This window comes from Neoarius graeffei, chromosome 9 (genome assembly GCF_027579695.1).
Source record: "Neoarius graeffei isolate fNeoGra1 chromosome 9, fNeoGra1.pri, whole genome shotgun sequence".
In the NCBI taxonomy this organism is placed as follows: domain Eukaryota; kingdom Metazoa; phylum Chordata; class Actinopteri; order Siluriformes; family Ariidae; genus Neoarius; species Neoarius graeffei.
Genome location: NC_083577.1, coordinates 72,968,345 through 72,988,003, shown reverse-complemented (window position 1 = coordinate 72,988,003; position 19,659 = coordinate 72,968,345). Strand labels below are relative to the sequence as shown.

Below are 19,659 nucleotides of genomic sequence, written 5' to 3'. Positions count from 1 at the left end.
CTGAGAAAGTGTTTCCAAGTGAGGAGGAGTGCACGGAGCCCAGTTTCACACCAGAATCTTGGGACTCCAACTCCAGTTGTGAAACACTTAATGACCATACTTTACGGCCAAATACCACAACTGACCAAGACTGCACTCTTGTTAGTACAGGAGACTCGCTGTCAGACCAGGCATCGCCTGAGAAAGTCTTGTCAAGTCAGAAGGGGTACACCGAGACCAGTATCACACCAGAAGCTGGGGGTTCAAACTCCTGGTGTGAAACAGATAATGACCCTGCTTTATGGCCAAGTTCCATTACTGAACAAGCCAAGTTGATTCTGGTTAGTAGAGGAGCAGCTGCTTTTCAAAATCGAAGTGAAAAGTACCCTGCCTCAAGTAGGGATAGGACAATGGGGGGCATGACTAGGAGTTTCACAAATTCCTTACTCAAATATTCTCTACCTAATGGCCAATCTGTGACTAGGCAGTGGCTACTCCCTTCAACTGGTCGCATCTTTTGTTTTGCTTGCAAGCTATTTTCAAGTAAGCACAATGCGTTTGTCCACGGGTTTTCTGATTGGAAACATTCTGAGCATATCGGTGAGCATGAGAGGAGTGAGGAGCATAGGGCTTGCATGCTAGCATTACACAATCGCTCCAAAAACACAGGAAGAGTTGATTCTAATCTTGTCAAACAAATGGATGCAGAGAGGCAATACTGGTGGGAAGTTTTGAAAAGAGTTGTTGCTGTAATCCAGTTTTTGGAGGAGAGGGGCCTTGCTTTCAGGGGAGACGATGAGCAGCTGGGATCACCTCACTATGGTAATTTCTTGGGCATTGTCGAACTGTTGGCCAAATTTGACCCTTTTCTAGCCGACCATCTCCAAAGGTTTGGAGGCAAGGGCAAAGGCTCTGTGTCCTACCTCTCATCAACAATCTGTGAGGAATTTATCCACTTAATGGGAGAAAGAACAAAGGAAGCAATTATCAGCGAGATTAAAGAGTCCAAATACTTTTCTGTTATAGTTGACTTCACTCCAGACCTTGCTCATGTGGACCAACTCACTTTTATTTTCAGGTTTGTAAATAATAGTGGAGAAGTAGTTGAGCGTTTTCTGGCTTTTGAGCCTATTGGAAATCATAGTGGGAGCAGTTTGGCTGAGTGTGTTGTTGCTATGGTGGAGAACCTGGGTCTAGACTTAACTAACTGTACAGGCCAGTCTTATGACAATGCAAGTAATATGTCAGGAAAGTACAATGGAGTCCAAGCTCATCTGAAACGAATAAACCCATTAATTTATGTCCCCTGTGCAGCACATTCGTTGAATTTAGTTGGTGTCAATGCTGTTGACAGTTGCCCAGAAGCTGGCCGTTTCTTTGACTTTGTGCAATCACTATACACGTTTTGTACCTCGTCAACACACAGGTGGGGAAAGGTGTTTCGTGATACAGATGTGAAACTCACATTGAAATCGTTGTCAGGTACTCGCTGGAGTTCAAGAGCTGAATCCACAAAGGCTCTTTGGAAATATTATCCACAATTGAGAGAGGCACTGAACAATATTTCCAAAGATTCACAGGAGAAACGTGAAACTAGAAGAGAGGCCTCTGCACTCTGTGGCAAGCTGGACACCCTAGAGATAGCCTTCATGGAACACTTTTGGGATACAATACTGCAGTGGTTCCAAGTCTGCAGTTGCAGAAACATAACATTGACATACGCACGGCTACACGGCTTCTCCTTTCACTTTGTGACTTTGTGGCAGAACAGAGAGACAATTCCGCCTTTTTTGAAGGGTCAGCTTTAAATGTTACCCATTCAGTCTCCCAAGACTACAGGCATGACCTCCAGCGCACAAAGAAGCGCAAACGTATGGCTGATGAAAGTGAAGAGCCAGGTGTTGAATTTAGTGGAAAAGAAAAGTTTCGGATTGAAACATTCAATGTTCTAATTGACAAACTTGTGTCCTGTCTTCACCATCGGTTAACTGCATACACACACTTGACCAATCTTTTTCATGTTCTTTTCATGCCTGACAATATGTCCAACAGTGAGCTCACTTCAAGGGCCAAATCACTTGCTGCAGCATATCCCACAGATTTGGACATGAGCCTGGCAGATGAACTTGTACAATACAAATCATTCATGTCAGAAAATCAAAAATGCCCAAGTTCAATGCTGGAGACCATGGTGGATTTGGATCTACAGTCCACTTTTCCAAATGTCTACATAGTACTCAGACTTTTTTTGACCCTGCCTATTACAAATTGTGAAGGGGAACGTTCATTCTCCAGACTGGCTCGTATTAAGAATGAACTCAGGATGACAATGTGCCAAAACTGCTTGAATTCACTTTCTCTTCTGGCAATTGAATCAGAGTTGGTCTGACAGCTTAACTTTGATGAATTAGTGGATGACTTTGCAAGAAGGAAGAGTAGGAAAAAACTTATATAGCCTAGAATGAATTATTCCTTAGGTACGGCTTAATTATTGACACATCAGTTTCCTTGTTAACTTCTTGACACAATACATATATCTTTAATCACTAACATTGTATGTCTTAAAGGACATGGGACATGAAACATAAATGCACGCTATATCAGTTTCTTTCCATTAAAAATATGAAATAATTGCATCAACAAATACAAAATTATCTATTAAATTCAGCAAAATCGTTATATTCGTGATGATTATATGGCATTTCTGCTCGAGCTCCGATATGCATATTTTACAACCGGAAGAGCCGCTGTCACGTGATCATACGTCACAAAAACTTTCGGGTACAGCACAAGCGGGTAGATGAATATGGAGAAGTGTGAATCGTGATGATGACGAATGCGACAAAATAGTTTTTGTGTCTTGGATGACAAGAAAATTGTTTCGTTTTTAGAGTGTTTAACGTACATTGAACATCATGGTGTATTGCGACCTCCCAGTTAGTCAGACGTGCTGTTACTCCTGTTAGCAATGTAGCTAGGCTCAGCATGGCCAATGGTATTTTTTGGGGCTGTAGTTAGATGCGACCAAACTCTTCCACGTTTTTCCTGTTTACATAGGTTTATATGACCAGTGACATGAAACAAAGTTCAGTTACACAAATTGAAACGTGGCGATTTTCTATGCTATGGAAAGTCCGCACTATAATGACAGGCGTACTAACACCTTCTGCGCGCTTCGGCAGCGCATTGATACCTTCACTCGGAGTTGTACCATTATTTTTTAGACAGGGCGGACGGACCAGGGCATTCGCCCGCCTGGCCGTGCCCGACGAGGAGCGCTCTCGGCCGGCTTGGGAGGCAGACGGCAGCCCCTCCTGGAAGTGTGGTTTTACCATGGGCCTCATGCGGTAAGGATTAGTATTATAATTTTGGGTGTATCAATTATTCATCTCATCTCATTATCTCTAGCCGCTTTATCCTGTTCTACAGGGTCGCAGGCAAGCTGGAGCCTATCCCAGCTGACTACGGGCGAAAGGCGGGGTACACCCTGGACAAGTCGCCAGGTCATCACAGGGCTGACACATAGACACAGACAACCATTCACACTCACATTCACACCTACAGTCAATTTAGAGTCACCAGTTAACCTAACCTGCATGTCTTTGGACTGTGGGGGAAACCGGAGCACCCGGAGGAAACCCACGCGGACACGGGGAGAACATGCAAACTCCACACAGAAAGGCCCTCGCCGGCCACGGGGCTCGAACCCAGGACCTTCTTGCTGTGAGGCGACAGCGCTAACCACTACACCACCGTGCCGCCCTGTATCAATTATTGATTATCATAATTCTGACTCGTTTCGCCATTTTGAATGTTTTCATCTCGGACTCTGGAAGCATTGTATCTCAGTCAATCTCGAAAAATATCAGCAAAAAAAAACTAGCTTGCAACGGACTTTAGCTAGATCTATGATGAACTTTCAATGTATGATACAAAAATAATACTTCTTTCAACAGATCATTAGCCTTTGAGCAGAATTGTTTTTAACTTACCAGGAAGTGTTATCGAGCCGACCGCTTTCAGTTTCATGGGGATTGAATGAACTCTCACTCTCGGAATCATCTGACCCGTCAGAGTAAAGACAAGATCTATGTTCATGTGAATTTCCAGCTATCGGTTCGAAATGATAGGGTCTAACTTCACATCTCTGTGAAACATCGGGAATGTCACTGTCGATGGTGTCCATTTCGGTTTACATTAGATACCCAAGCGCTGGCTCCTTGAAAAGTTTTTGTGACGTCATGGGTCACGTGACCGCTTGGCTAATTAACGAATCATTGTTTTACGCTGATGTATAAAAAAGTTTAATAATGTGATGATTTTCACATTTTTGACGCCCTGCAGTGATTTTAGATGGCATTTCTTATGTCCTTTATACATAATTATACCCAGAAAAAAATCCATGTCCCATGTCCTTTAACGTTCTAAACATACAGTATGTTTACATGTAACTTTATTTACTTCATTCATATGTTGCCCTCTGCTAGTTTGCAACCTCAGTAGCCTTTGTGTGTGTGTGTGTGTGGGGGGGGGGGGGGGGGCCTTTGCGAACTCCTGGCCCCGGGGCCCAGACCCCCATAATCCAGCCCTGCCTCTACCCTCTTTATATACATATTGACCCTTTTCTCACATTTAACTTTTTTTTTACCAAGAAGAATTGACAACAGATAAATAACTAAAGGGTTGTTATACAATCAGGGTACGCAAGCTAAAAATCACATTTAACACTTATTATCGTCAATATCAAAAGGCTTGACTAAATAAACTTGGTTGTTTATTGTAGCCCTATGATCGCTCTATTTACCATGCAAAAAAAAATTTGGTGATAACGTTATTTTTGGTGAATGTATGGCAATATATGTCATATTTAGCAAAATTACTCGTGTCATTTAGAAAAAGTGCTTTTTTGACCACAGGTAGCTCCAAAAGGGATGCACTTAAATCATTCTTTATACCATAAAACACATATCTGGTTCCATATCATTGGAAACATAGTTAAGTTTTAATGTTGAATGCCAGTAAGTTTTCAGACTATTTTGATCAAATTAGTATGTAATTGTGTGTAGGTGCAATTAGTAATTAAGTGATCAATCTCATTAAATCAGTCTCATTAAATAATACCTTTAATTTTGATGCTTAATAATAAATTATCAAACAGTTAAATTATGGTATGTTCCAAATTATTATGATCACTTACCGTATTACATAACTCATATGCACCTTGGAATTCTCTTGAGATTTGGGCAACTTCGAAAATATTGGGACAACAAAATAAACACACAGTTTCAATAATAATGGAATTTATTTTAACAAAGATAAAATTGAATAATAACAGTTGAAATCTTCAGCAAACAGTGAGGTATGTGTGTTTGTGTGTATTAAAAGGAAATTAAACATGAAACATGTAGTGTGTGTATTAAAGGGAAATTAAACATGAAACGTGTGTGTATTAAAGGGAAATTAAACATGAAACATGTAGTGTGTGTGTAAAGCCTTCTGGCCTACAACGGAGTTAGCTTTGAATGCTGACTACGTGTGTGTGTGTGGGGGGGGAGTTGACCACGTGTTTCTAAGTAAAAACAAGGGAGTTAGCTTTGGTTGCTAAGACGAGAATTAGCTTTGTGTTGCTAGCCAAGGCAAAGGAAGGCTAGCTAGCATGTGTTTGTGTGTGAAAGGCCTGGTGACCACGTGTTTCTAAGTAAAACAAAAGAGTTAGCTTTAGTTGCTAGCTAAGGTGTGTTATGAGGCCTATGGCCTAGCAAAAGAAAGGCTAGCGTGGGATGCTAACTGAGGTGTGTTTGACCACGTGGTGAGGCCTAACAGTCCCTTGGAGACAATACAGTTATCTCTGGATGCTAATAAGATAGAAGAATTAGCCGTAACAGCTAACCCACTAGCTTTATAACATTACCAAATTCACTGAAATCTTGATGAGGTCAAAATATGGGTAAATAATGAAATTAAAGTGTTAGAAAGAAAGAGAGGGCATGCAAAACCTATTAAACAATTGAGAGATCAAGAATAGAACAAATTAGTCTGGTTAACACCAGACCATATCACAAGTGAAATATGGTCTGGAATCCGCCTATTGAATTTCTCGTAGGGGAGGTGTGGTTTACGATTGTCAACGGCCGTTTATTGGACGTTGCGAATGTCTATCATTTGGCGTATACATAGCCTATGGCCAATCATGGCAGTTGTACCCGGTGACATAGTTAGAGCGACGAAGTGGCGAAGAAAGATTGTAACGCCAAATGCTGTTCTTTTTTTAAAACAAACTTTCGCTCTAAACTATTCAGAACAGTGTCTAAAGCTTGATCGAAAGTTTGGTTCGTATCGCTTGCCGCCATGTTAAATGTGATCCGTAAACAGTCCCAAATAAACTACAAGCTTCCGTTTGTCGAGTACTACGCGTCACCGTCTTTCCACCCCTCCCCACTCTCTGATTGGCTCCCTAACTCAGGCGAGCCTTTAGACCATAGTTTCCATGCTGTCTTTTCAGATCGGAACGATTGTGCAAAGCAGCATGGGATTTCCCAGGCTAAGAACAAATGGTAGAAACACAAAATCAGTGTGCACACTTAAACAGTCCCTGAGTTTAAATTCACACTAAGTAAATAAACTAATTCCTAAGACTAGTCTTTTGCCAAAATGCCAAGTCTTACTTCAGTATCTCGCCCTTTTGTAGAAAGCAGAGAATTCTTGGCGAGGCTGAGTTTCACAGGAGCTCGTAAAGACTTCTGTGGGAAACAGAGAATCCTTGGTCCGATGCTTCGTAGCTCGCGGGAAGAAAAACTCTGATTAAACAATGTGCACAGCTTTAGTTAGAAGGTATCTAGCCGCTTCTTAACTACAAATTAAACTGCTTTGGGCTGCAGTTTTGTACGTACTCATAAGGAATAACTAAAACCGGTTGTAACTCGACTGAGTTAAAAATCGCGTGTTTCCGGAGTCTACCGTGATCAAGGGTAAACAAAAAGAAAACGCGCTGAATCGTGGATCTTGCAAGAAAGAAGTTGTGGTTTCGGACGGTCCAATAAGTGAGTGCCTCCTTTTAGGTCTGTTCCTGTGTAGTTGTAGACGCCAAAGAGAGAGTATGAAGGAATTCCAGGTCCCTTATGGAGTCATGGAGGATGTGACGTTGGTGATCCTGCCCAGGCGTGACGTAGGTCAACGTGGAAGTTGGCTGGGAGTTGTAGTCCTAAAAGACAATACCGGCGGTACCTACATGTGTCAAAAAAATGTCCTCTCCGAGACAGCTAATTTTTCAATATAAAATAACATATCTAAAATGGGGTGGCACAGTGGTGTAATGGTTAGCGCTGTCGCCTCACAGCAAGAAGGTCCGGGTTCGAGCCCCGTGGCCGGCGAGGGCCTTTCTGTGCAGAGTTTGCATGTTCTCCCCGTGTCCGCGTGGGTTTCCTCCGGGTGATCCGGTTTCCCCCACAGTCTAAAGACATGCAGGTTAGGTTAACTGGTGACTCTAAATTGACCGTAGGTGTGAATGTGAGTGTGAATGGTTGTCTGTGTCTATGTGTCAGCCCTTTGATGACCTGGCGACTTGTTCAGGGTGTACCCCGCCTTTCACCCGTAGTCAGCTGGGATAGGCTCCAGCTTGCCTGCGACCCTGTAGAACAGGATAAAGCGGCTAGAGATAATGAGATGAGATATCTAAAATTATTATTTTCATCCTAAAATGTGGTCAAGATATTGGGACATAAATATTAGAGACAACTAACACAAAGCTTACAGCCTTATATTTAAAAGCACTATGGAAGTAGTGGATTCTGAATTGTCAAAAAAAATGTCCTCTCCGAGAATCACTTCATTTGTTTCTCCCATCTTATAGCAGATTACACAAAACTACCATACACATGTCAAAAAATTACCTGAAATCTGTTCTTTAACTTGTCCTTCACTTAAAAACTGGTACAAGAACCAGTTTGAATCAATTTGAATTTTGGACCCCCGTGACACAAACTTTGTACGCTGATTGTAAAACAACCCTAAATCAAATCAAATTAGGATCCAGATTTGCTGATAAAGACACATCCCAGAAGACTTGCAGCTGTTATTGCAGCCAAAGCTGGTCTCGACAAGTGTTGACCCAGGGGGTGAATACTTATGCATCCAAACAATATCTGCTTGTTTTGTTTAGTTCAGAGGTTCTCAACCTTTTCTGTTTTAAGCCCCACCTATTCATACTTGTAACGAGTCAGGGCCCATTAAAAAATATCCCCGATTATTTTGGCTCATCTATTCTATTAGAATCTAATAATCTATTGTAAAGTGTTTTAATGGGCTGCAACATCACTCCCTGTTACAGATGGGAGCCCAGGAATTAAATAAATGCAATAAAAAAAACTGTTTTTAATTGTAGGTGTTGTATTTAAAACTGTATGGATGTGCCAAAAGCTCACATAAAGTCATGCATGTGGGTCGTTCTCAGTCAAAAGGAATTAAAGTGCATATTCTGGACCAATTTTGTTTTTTGTTTTTTTTTTATATGAAAGTATGTCCCTTTACACACACATCCAGAAGGGTAATTTTGCACAAGGCCACCTGTGTACAGCAGAAAAAAATAAAATAACAAAACTCGTCTGGAAAAATCCCAAGGGAGTCTGGAGCCAGATTCGTGACGTTACCTGCGGAAGTGCCAACAGGCTGCGAGAGCTTTGCATGGTTTCAGTGCACAGCCTGTGTAGACCAAGCGCTCCCATTTCTCTCTCATTGTCCGGTCTTTTGGGAAGCGATGAGTACTAATCCCATCAAGATTGGTGTTGCTACACCCTCCTACGATACATCTGTTAACCATTTTAATAATTACTCGATAATGTTGAAGAAATTTGCAGAAAACCACCAGGCCGTTTTCTCATAAACAAACCAGCGCTGATGTAGGATTCAGAAGGAGGCATCCTGCAGATGACGTCATGAAAATCAATGTTTGCCGGGAAATCCAAATGGCAAGTTTTTTCAGAGGCGGACCAATTTGCCTCAAATGGCTTGATTTTCAACTGAATTTTTCTGGTATTGCGCAAGGTAAAAAAATTGCAGAGAATGCAGAATGTGACAGATATTTGACTAAAGTTTAATATAAAATAGGAGAATTACATTGATCTTGCTCCTGAATGTACCCGTGATATGCACTTTAATGATCCAAAAGTGGAGTCTGGTCCATTAACACAAGAACTTATTGCCATGTTTGTGTCCAGCAAACAAGCAAGTTATTAAAACCAAGAAGTACATATAGAAACCATTTGATGGGATTAGATCCTTACACGCTAACAAAGAAGGATTTTTCCTTTGAGTTGGAAAATGATCCATCCGTTGAGTTCCCCAACATCTCAAACTACTTGGTGCTGCAGACATCGTTCTACACGGACAATCAGATGAAAACCTGAAAGAGCATGAAGGAGTACAACTTTTTATACATGTGGCTGGGTTAAAAATCTGAGGATCAGGACACTACAAAATAAATCCTGGATCGTTTTATGCCCGGGGAAGTAGGTATTTTTGGGCTTTTTGTACACGTATTTGTGATGGTTGCTAGGACGCTACAGGTTTTAGTATCAGGTGTAAACAAACCACAGCCGCTCGATTCTCAATCCTCCCTGCTCTTCTCTTCCAGGTAAATCATTCACAAAGATCCACAGAAACTCCTTTAAAGACCTGGGTATTATGTGTGTGTATGTGTGTGTGTGTGTGTTAGTTTACAATATGGTGACCATGATCTAACAGTAAACAAAACACATTTGAGGACTTAAGCATCTCCTGAACTTCAAAACATCATGACAGAAAATGGTGAGAAAAGTCATTTGCGAATCCAAACGAAATAAATCAGAGGAACTTGCAAACCTTTTACGGTGATCACTGCAAACTCAGGCGTCCTTCGACCCAGCTCCCCTCCATCGTAGCAAAAGGTTCAAGGGCCACCTTTCTCATTGTCTTTTGGTAAAATCCTTTGCCAATTCAACCTTATTTGTCACTTCACAGGGAACCTGGAAGAACCTTTCATCAGTTTCATGGTTTGTTTGATTCGAACAGCCCAAAACAAAGCAAGCGTAGGCCATTTTAACAACTAGCAAGGCACCTCAGCGATAGTGATGCTTTGTGAACAGTGAGCTCAGCTGACCACCACTTCATGTCTTGCATATCTAACGAGGCAGCTGTGATGGGGGGGAATTCACGGCCCACTACATGGCGTGTTGTCCCCCCCAAAAGTGATTGAGAAACTGGTTTAGTTAACATCTGTTACAATATTTTGCCTTTTCAAATGTTAGGCAAATTAGGGGGTGAATACTTATGCAAAGCACTGCAGATGATCTTTATATGATGATCTTTATTTTTCTGACTGGTGTTTATCTAGTACTAGTCACAATTTGTCAACTGTCTCTACACCAATTATCCAGGCAAATGAACCACAACTGACCAGATATTATTTGGGTCGTGTCAGCACAGCTGTGTGTGTGTGTGTGTGTTTTTGATTTCCTGGACCAGCAGAACTGGCTGAAATGCCCTTAAGCAAGGCACCTAACCCCCAACTGCTCCGGCAAGAGTGGTGGCATAACTTGTGTCTGATTATACAAAGAAAAGCTGATGATGTGATCGTCAGTTCGGGTGGTGCCCAACCGAAACGAAAAAAAAAGAAAGGTGTATTTATTAATCACAGTTTAATCATTTTATTATTTTAGCAAAGTATAAACATATCCATGGGGACAGTGATGTTGAAAGCTTTGCAGATCAGAAACTTGTATTGAGGCGCGCGCGCACACACACACACACACACGCACACACACACACACACACACACACACACACACACACACAAAGGATGGTTTTGAGGTCAAGCCTGTGTGCCGCTCTGCCCAAGTTACTTTGCTGGCACAGCATTTGGTCAAATGATATAGTGCATTTAAAGACATCATCTCTGTTACCATGGAATGGGAAAAAGCTGCAATGAAACTCCTCCCATCAAGGGCTGTAGTCAACCTCAAATATTTTGTACAGCATGAAAACACTCCAATATCACAGTCTACCCGGTCACTGAATATTTAAATAATGTTGGCTGGCGTTGAGTGGTATATCAGATATATTCCATTCAGCTAACATGATATTGAACAAGTTGAAAACGAGTTTAATATCATGCTAGCTGAATGGAATATATCTGATATACCATGAAAAAAAAGCCAGCCAATAATATTATTATTATTATTATAATACACTCTCTTCATATCAGCATTCTCAAAGGCCAACACTAGCTTAACCACAAATCGGCGTCATCAGCGCAGCAGTGAAGTCACCTTCCAGCCGGTGTAGCGTTCATCAGTAGTGTTAGCGAATGCTAATAAAGCGCTCAAGCCAGTGCTATCGAGAGCAAGTAGCGCAGGCTAACAACTGAGAAACTAAGATTTCTGTCTCCAGACTCCTCTTCCACGCTGCATGCTCGCTATAGTACTTTTCACTCAGGCTTAAGTATTCCTTTCCTGATGAAATTTACTTGGTGACTTTTTTTAAACTCAACATCGACAACTACACATAATGGAGCAACCTGGCAGCCTGCTGCTAATCCCTTGCAAAATCCCTTGCCCTGTTGCTTTTTTGGTGTGTCTGGCAAAGTTTTGGTAGCCTTTCAGGTGTTCAACGCGTCTTTGTCTTTCCTGGCTGACAAAGCAATGCTTCTGCGCATCAGCTCTGACGTGTGACGTCCTATTGTCTTGACAACATGCAATATCGTAAACCATACTCCACGCTCATTCTCCATTGGGTAGAGTGATGTAATACACATAGGATAAGCGATATGCTAACAATATTGTATGCTATCAAACCAAATGAATGGAACCCGCGAGAAGGGAAGAGAATACATGTTTTTATTCCATTGAAAAAGTGTCCTGTATATATAATAGTTCTCTAAGTGTTTTATTCCGTAGATTTATGCTAATAATTACAGTTCCGATTGTGCATGGTTACGTTGTGGTCTGATTTTTGTTGAATTTGGTTGTAGTTTTTTTTTTCCAGTGTTTTGGAAATATTCACACAAAACACACCATAGTTATAACATCATGTCTCACAGTGTTGTATCTGCTTTCAGGTGATACATGATGTCTACCTGAAACCAGGGAGGCTGACGAAAAGAAGCACAGAAAAGCAGTTAAAGATCCAGATTGTTTATGACTCCAGCTTGGATGTGTAAGTGGTACATCTGTAAATCTGAGAAAGTGAGTCTCTGTGATTGATTGTACAGTAACTGTATTGTGTGTGTATGTTTCCCGATCAGGCTAGATGAAGACAAGAGCAGCCTCGTGAAGGTACTTCTCAGTGCGTGCTATCACAACTGTATTGCGTTTCTCTTGATAGTGGATAAGGTTTGCTTTAGCATATAAACAATACATGCGATCCCTTTTGTTTTGTTTTGTCTAAAGGACAAACTCTTCCCACAAGCCATTGATTATCTCCAGAGGGCTTTCAGGGTGCGTAGGCAGGCAGGTCCTGTTTTATTAAGCAGGTAATTATTTTTCCGTCTACATTATGGGCTGCTTATGATCAGTCTCGGACAGTATACATGCTTGTACTTTGTCACCTGGGGAGGTCTATAACCATATATTATTTTTTTTAAAATTGTCTTGTTCAGACAATGTGCAACAAATCAATATCTGCGGAAAAAAGACGAGCCTCATCGCTATTGTCAAGAAGCTTGTGCAAATGTCACAAAATGTGGACCAGTTGTTGTACCTGAGCAACACTTACAGGTTAGTGATTTACATCAATTAGGAATTTCTCTTCATTGTATTTCCTGTGTGTCATGTAGTGTATACACTCACTGGCCACTTTATTAGGTACACTCATAGTCCTGCTGTTTTATGCTGTTAGTATCTAATCAGCCAGTCTTTTGACAGCAGCACAGTCATGCTGATACAAATCAAGAGCTTCAGTTAACCTTCACTTCACTTCAAAAATCAGAACAGGCAAAATTTCTGTGATCTCTTTGACTTTCACTGTGCCATGGGTGTTGGTTTGAGCCAGATGGACTGGTTTGAGTATTTCAGAAACTGCTGACCTCCTGGGGTTTTCACACACAACAGTCCCTCGAGTTTACACAGACAGAATGGTGCGAAACACAAATATTGAGTGAGCGACAGTTCAGTGGCTGGAAAAGTTTTGTTGATAAGAGAGGTCAAAGGAAAATGGCCAGATTGGTTCGAGCTGCCAGGAAGGATATAGTAACTCACGACAACTCTTTATGACCGTGGTGAGCAGAAAAGCATCTCAGCATGCAACAGCAGAAGACCACATTGGGTTCCATTCCTGTCAGAAAAGAACAGGAATCTTAGAATCAAGGACAAGTTCCTATTAAAGTGGCCAGTGAGTGTATAAGGACTAACCCATATTTAACCTTGAATGATGAGCGTTAAGCTTTATCTAATCCTCCTTTGGATACTGCTGAGGTTATGTGCAGCGGATTGGCAGCTGACATTCTGTCCATGTGCTTCCCTTACCTAGTCCTGTAACACAGTCCAGAACTGCACACCTCCCCAATAAAAAACAAACAAACCATCATAAAGATTTTCATAGTGAACAACCAAACCAAATCTATTATTTTCGCATATTTTTAAGGACATCAACCAGCTTTCTATCTGATGCAGTTCCTTGTATTATTTTATACCACAGTGTGGTATAATGCATTCTGGTATATGATTGGTCAGAAGGTGTTGATTCATTTCCTTTCACAGCAGATCTGACTGTAATAAGATCTGACAGGGGCAGCATGGTGGTGTAAGTGGTTAGCACGGTTGCCTCACAGCAAGAAGGTTCTGGGTTCGAGCCCAGCGACTGACGGGGGCCTTCCTGTGTGGAGTTTGCATGTTCTCCCCGGGTGCTCCGGTTTCCCCCACAGTTCAAAGACATGCAGTTAGGTTAATATGGGACGGCCTTGGGCTGAGGTGCCCTTGAGCGAGGCACCTAACTCCCAATTGCTCCCCGGGCGCTGTTGGCATGGTTGCCCATGCTCTGGGTATGTGTGTGCGCTCATTGCACATGTGTGTGTGCTAACTGTTTCAGATGGGTTAAAGGAACAGTCCACCATACTTCCATAATGAAATATGCTCTTATCTGAATTGAGACGAGCTGCTCCGTACCTCTCCGAGCTTTGTGCGACCTCCCAGTCAGTCAGACGCGCTGTCACTCCTCTTAGCAATGTAGCTAGGCTCAGTATGGCCAATGGTATTTTTTGGGGCTGTAGTTAGATGCGACCAAACTCTTCCACGTTTTTCCTGTTTACATAGGTTTATATGACCAGTGATATGAAACAAGTTCAGTTACACAAATTGAAACGTAGCGATTTTCTATGCTATGGAAAGTCCGCACTATAATGACAGGCGTACTAACACCTTCTGCGCGCTTCGGCAGCGCATTGATACGGAGCTCAGATATCAATGCGCTGCCGAAGCGCGCAGAAGGTGTTAGTACGCCTGTCATTATAGTGCGGACTTTCCATAGCATAGAAAATCGCTACGTTTCAATTTGTGTAACTAAACTTGTTTCATATCACTGGTCATATAAACCTATGTAAACAGGAAAAACGTGGAAGCTAACTACAGCCCCAAAAAATACCATTGGCCATACTGAGCCTAGCTACATTGCTAACAGGAGTGACAGCGCGTCTGACTGCGTCTGACTGACTGGGAGGTCGCGCAAAGCTCGGAGAGGTACGGAGCAGCTCATCTCAATTCAGATAAGAGCATATTTCATTATGGAAGTACGGTGGACTGTTCCTTTAAATGCAGAGAGGAATTTCACAAGAATTTCTTCTTCTAAGGCAGCAAGGCAAATCACAGGTTTATTCTAATGTGCTCATTCTAAAAAGGTCAATTCTACAGTATAGTAACATCTTACACATGGACTTGTATGACAGATGCGCTCTCTTCATAAATGAATTAAAAAAAAAATATATATATATATATATATATATATATATATATATATATATATATAATGATGTGTAAGCATGTTCTGAAAGAAAACATTTTGTTCGCATTTTGGGAAGGTGTCTCTAGTGTTACTGTAAATGTCTTTGGAACAGCTTTGTCAGCAATTTCCCAGCTTTGGGACATTGCTGCGGTATAAGAAGATTAAAATGCAAGTGTCTTGTTAAACGAAAACGATCAATAACAAGCAAAGGGTGGTGTGATGAGGTCCCCCATAGACCAATTTGTTGTGACACGTTTATATTGTGCAGCAATGCAGAGTCTGCAGCGAGACATGGAAGTCATGTGGGCCAGACGGACCTCCAGACGGTGAGGGTGTTGAAGGGGCAGATTTTGTGCTCTATGTGAGTGGGGTGACCACAGAGCGCTGCGGCCAAGAAAATATTGTGGCCTATGCAGCATACTGCCAACTGGAGGCAGACCTTGACAGGTAAACGCACTGAGCTGGCCTGGTTTTATTTACAAGATAAGAATAATTCATTATGATTCTCAGAAATCTCACATTTTCTGTGAAATAAATGCAGTTGGTCTGATTGTGTTGCAAGTATTAGTGCATCTCCAAAAATTAGAATATCATGAAAAAGTATTTTTTTTGTAATTTAATTCAAAAAGGTAAACTTTCATATATTCTATATTCATTACACATAAAGTGAAATATTTCATGCCTTTTTTGTTTTAATTTTGATGATTGTTATACAGCTCATGAAAATCAGAAATCCATGATCTAAATTATTAGAATATTTCCTAAGATTAGTCAGAAAAGGTTTTACAATACAGAAACGTCCAACTTCTGAAAAGTATGTTCATTTACACACTCAATACTTGGTTGGGGCTCCTTGACCACGAATTACTGCAATAATGCGGTGTGGCATGGAGGCGATCAGCCTGTGGCACTGCTGAGGTGTTACTGAAGCCCAGGTTACTTTGATAGCAAAATCAAAGCAACCTTTCAGCTTGTCTGTATTTTTGGGTCGGGTGTTTCTCATCTTCCTGTTGACAATACCCCATCGATTCTCTCTGAGGTTCAGGTCAGGCAAGGTGGCTGGCCAATCAAGCACAGTAAAATCACGGTCAGGAAACCGTTTGGTAGTAGTTTTGGCACTGTGGGCAGGTGCTACGTCCTGCTGGAAAAGGAAATTGGCATCTCCATAAAGCTTGTCAGCAAACAGAAGCATGAAGTGCTCTAAAATCTCCTGTTAGACGGCTGCGTTGACTTTGGACTTGATAAAACACAGTGGACCAGCACCAGCAGATGACATGGCACCCCAAATCATCACAGACTGAGGAAACTTCACACTGGACTTCAAACACCTTGGATTCTGTGCCTCTCCACTCTTTTTCCAGACTCTAGGACCTTGATTTCCAAATGAAATGCAAAATTTACTTTCATCTGAAAAGAGCACTTTGGACCACTGAGCAGCAGTCCAGTTCTTTCTCTCCTTAGCCCAGGTAAGAGGCTTCTGACATTGTCTCTGGTTTAGGAGTGGCTTGATATTAGTAATGTGACAGTTGTAGCCCCTTTCCTGAAGACGTCTGTGTGTGGTGGCTCTTGATGCACTGACACCAGCCTCAGTCCACTCCTTGTGAAGCTCTCCCAAGTTCTTGAATCGACTTTTCTTGACAATCCTCTCAAGGCTGCCATCATCCCTGTTGCTTGTGCACTTTTTCCAGCCAGCCTTTTCGGCAATGACATTCTGCGACTTGCCCTCCTTATGGAGGGTGTCGATGATCGTCTTCTGGAAAACTGTCAAGTCAGCAGTCTTCCCCATGATTGTGGTTGCATGTGCTGAACTAGGCAGATAAATACATGGTATTTATACTCTTTTACTTAAACTTGAAATGAAATATTCTAATATTTTGAGATTTTTTTTGTGCTGTAGGCCATAATTATCAAAATTAAAATAGGAAAAAAATACTTAACATTTTGGTTTCATGTAATGAGTTGAGAATATATTAAATGTTCATTTTCTTAAATAATTGATGGAAAATATTGAACTTTTTCATGATATCCTAATTTTTGGAGATGCACTAGGATGTCACTCAAAAGTGACAAACATTGTCTGAGTAATAATCAGTTTACAATAGTGAAATGTGTGATCTTATTGTGCTCTTTGAAGTAATTTGTGTTTACTGAGCATATTATTTGTTTTTTCCCTTTCTGTTCCAATTTTTTCTTTCATCCCCCCCCCTTCGGATTGGCTTAATAATGTATATATTACTAACAGTCTTTATTGTGCTCCAGGGATTTGGGGTCATAGTAGTTGATATTTAAATGCTTTTCTGATATTTTGTCCTGGTGTCATTTTATTTTAGGCCCATTGCTGGATATGCCAATTTGTGTCCAAATATGATCTCGACTCAGCCTCAGGAGTTTGAAGGCATGCTCTCCACTGTCAAGCATGAGATTATGCATGCCTTGGTGAGCACAGTATATCTGTCATCTAGCTACCTCATGCTAATTCCTTACAACCCACTTTACTCATCAAGCCAGTTAGTGTATTCATTCATTGTGTATTCTGCATGCAGGGTTTCTCAGCTGGGCTCTTTGCCTTTTACCACGATGATGATGGGAAACCTCTGACTCCACGCTTTGCAAGTGGCTTACCAGCATTTAATGAAAGGTAATGTTTATTCTCTCCAAGTGTGCATTAGGTTTATATTTCGGTTGGCATGATCTTATTTACTCTGTCAGTTGTTTGACATCATTGACACTGAACATTGCTGACTTTTATTTCTGCTACAGTTTGGGCCTATATCAGTGGAGTGATAAAGTCATAAAGAGAGCGACACGACTGTGGGATATCCGTGGAGGTCACATGATTCGACATGAGGTCCACCTGATGGTCACACCACGAGTTGTAGTCAGTGTCCAGATGCTTGTTTGTTTTTTAATATAAGAAAATTTTTAAACACTGGTTCCTGTTTTAGACACCTCTGCAGGATCTCAGCTTTTGTTTCTTTTTTTCTTGTTCATGCTCTGTCAGGAAGAAGCTCGGAGACATTTCAAATGCCCTATTCTTGAGGGCATGGAGCTGGAAAACCAAGGGGGCATGGGCACTGAGCTGAATCACTGGGAAAAGCGCTTACTAGAGGTAAAAATTCATTCATTAATTATTCATTTTGTGCGTGCGCTTGTGTGTATAAGGTGGCTCAACTAGATTAAACATTAGCAAGGACTTTCATGACGTCGTTTTCAAAAGCACTCAGCCATTCAGCTGCTCAAGTTTTTTTTTTTTTTGTAATGTTCAAGAGGGTCTTCCTAGTCTGTTTTTCTTTGTAATGAGGTTTATGCCATTAAACAGTTAGTAAACAATTATTTTTCTATCATGTTATACATAGTTTCCAGGTTATTTGCCCATAGTCAGCTGGGATAGGCTCCAGCTTGCCTGCGACCCTGTAGAACAGGGTAAAGCGGCTAGAGATGATGAGATGAGATGAGAAATTTTAAAAAATGACTTTTACACCATCAAACAATGTATTAATGGTAAAGCGCAGTAATAAAACGATGATAATTCGAGCAGCTATCAATCTCTGAAAATTACCACAAATCATTAAAATATTAAATCAGGTAAAGACTCTAGTACTGCAGATAGGCTTGGATAAAAAGTGTATGTATATATGTGTGTGTGTGTGTGTGTGTGTGTGTGTGTGTATATATATATATATATATATATATATATATATATATATATATATATATACAGTGGTGCTTGAAAGTTTGTGAACCCTTTAGAATTTTCTATATTTCTGCATAAATATGACCTAAAACATCATCAGATTTTCACACGAGTCCTAAAAGTAGATAAAGAGAACCCAGTTAAACAAATGAAACAAAAAATATTGTACTTGGTCATTTATTTATTGAAGAAAATGATCCAATATTGCATATCTGTGAGTGGCAAAAGTATGTGAACCTTTGCTTTCAGTATCTGGTGTGAGCCCCTTGTGCAGCAATAACTGCAACTAAACATTTGCGGTAACTGTTGATCAGTCCTGCACACCGGCTTGGAGGAATTTTAGCCCATTCCTCCATACAGAACAGCTTTAACTCTGGGATCTTGGTGGGTTTCCTCACATGAACTGCTTGCTTCAGGTCCTTCCACAACATTTCGAATGGATTAAGATCAGGGCTTTGACTTGGCCATTCCAAAACATTAACTTTATTCTTCTTTAACCATTCTTTGGTAGAACGACTTGTGTGCTTAGGGTTGTTGTCTTGCTGCATGAACCACCTTCTTTTGAGATTCAGTTCATGGACAGATGTCCTGACATTTTCCTTGAGAATTCGCTGGTATAATTCAGAATTCATTGTTCCATCAACGATGGCAAGCCGTCCTGGACCACATGCAGCAAAACAAGTCCAAACCGTGATACTACCACCACCATGTTTCACAGATGGGATAAGGTTCTTATGCTGGAATGCAGTGTTTTCCTTTCTCCAAACATAACACTTCTCATTTAAACCAAATATTCTATTTTCGTCTCATCCATCCACAAAACATTTTTCCAATAGCCTTCTGGATTGTTCACGTGATCTTTAGCAAACTGCAGACGAGCAGCAATATTCTTTTTGGAGAGCAGTGGCTTTCTCCTTGCAACCCTGCCATGCACACCATTGTTGTTCAGTGTTCTCCTGATGGTGGACTTATGAACATTAACATTAGCCAATGTGAGAGAGGCCTTCAGTTGCTTAGAAGTT

The 19,659-nt window shown here is 41.1% G+C and overlaps 1 protein-coding gene across 2 annotated transcripts in view; it reads left to right on the top strand.

The window, feature by feature from the left end:
* The window catches only part of lmln (leishmanolysin-like (metallopeptidase M8 family)), a 45,287-nt gene that overhangs the window by 1,492 nt on the left and 24,136 nt on the right, over positions 1-19,659 (top strand). For both annotated transcript variants that reach the window (XM_060928853.1, XM_060928854.1), the window contains exons 2-10: positions 12,068-12,165; positions 12,254-12,284; positions 12,399-12,481; positions 12,608-12,725; positions 15,212-15,390; positions 17,274-17,379; positions 17,487-17,581; positions 17,704-17,821; positions 17,945-18,052. In XM_060928853.1, the coding sequence (XP_060784836.1) occupies positions 12,068-12,165; positions 12,254-12,284; positions 12,399-12,481; positions 12,608-12,725; positions 15,212-15,390; positions 17,274-17,379; positions 17,487-17,581; positions 17,704-17,821; positions 17,945-18,052 (936 nt within the window). The remainder of the gene's footprint in view (positions 1-12,067; positions 12,166-12,253; positions 12,285-12,398; positions 12,482-12,607; positions 12,726-15,211; positions 15,391-17,273; positions 17,380-17,486; positions 17,582-17,703; positions 17,822-17,944; positions 18,053-19,659) is intronic.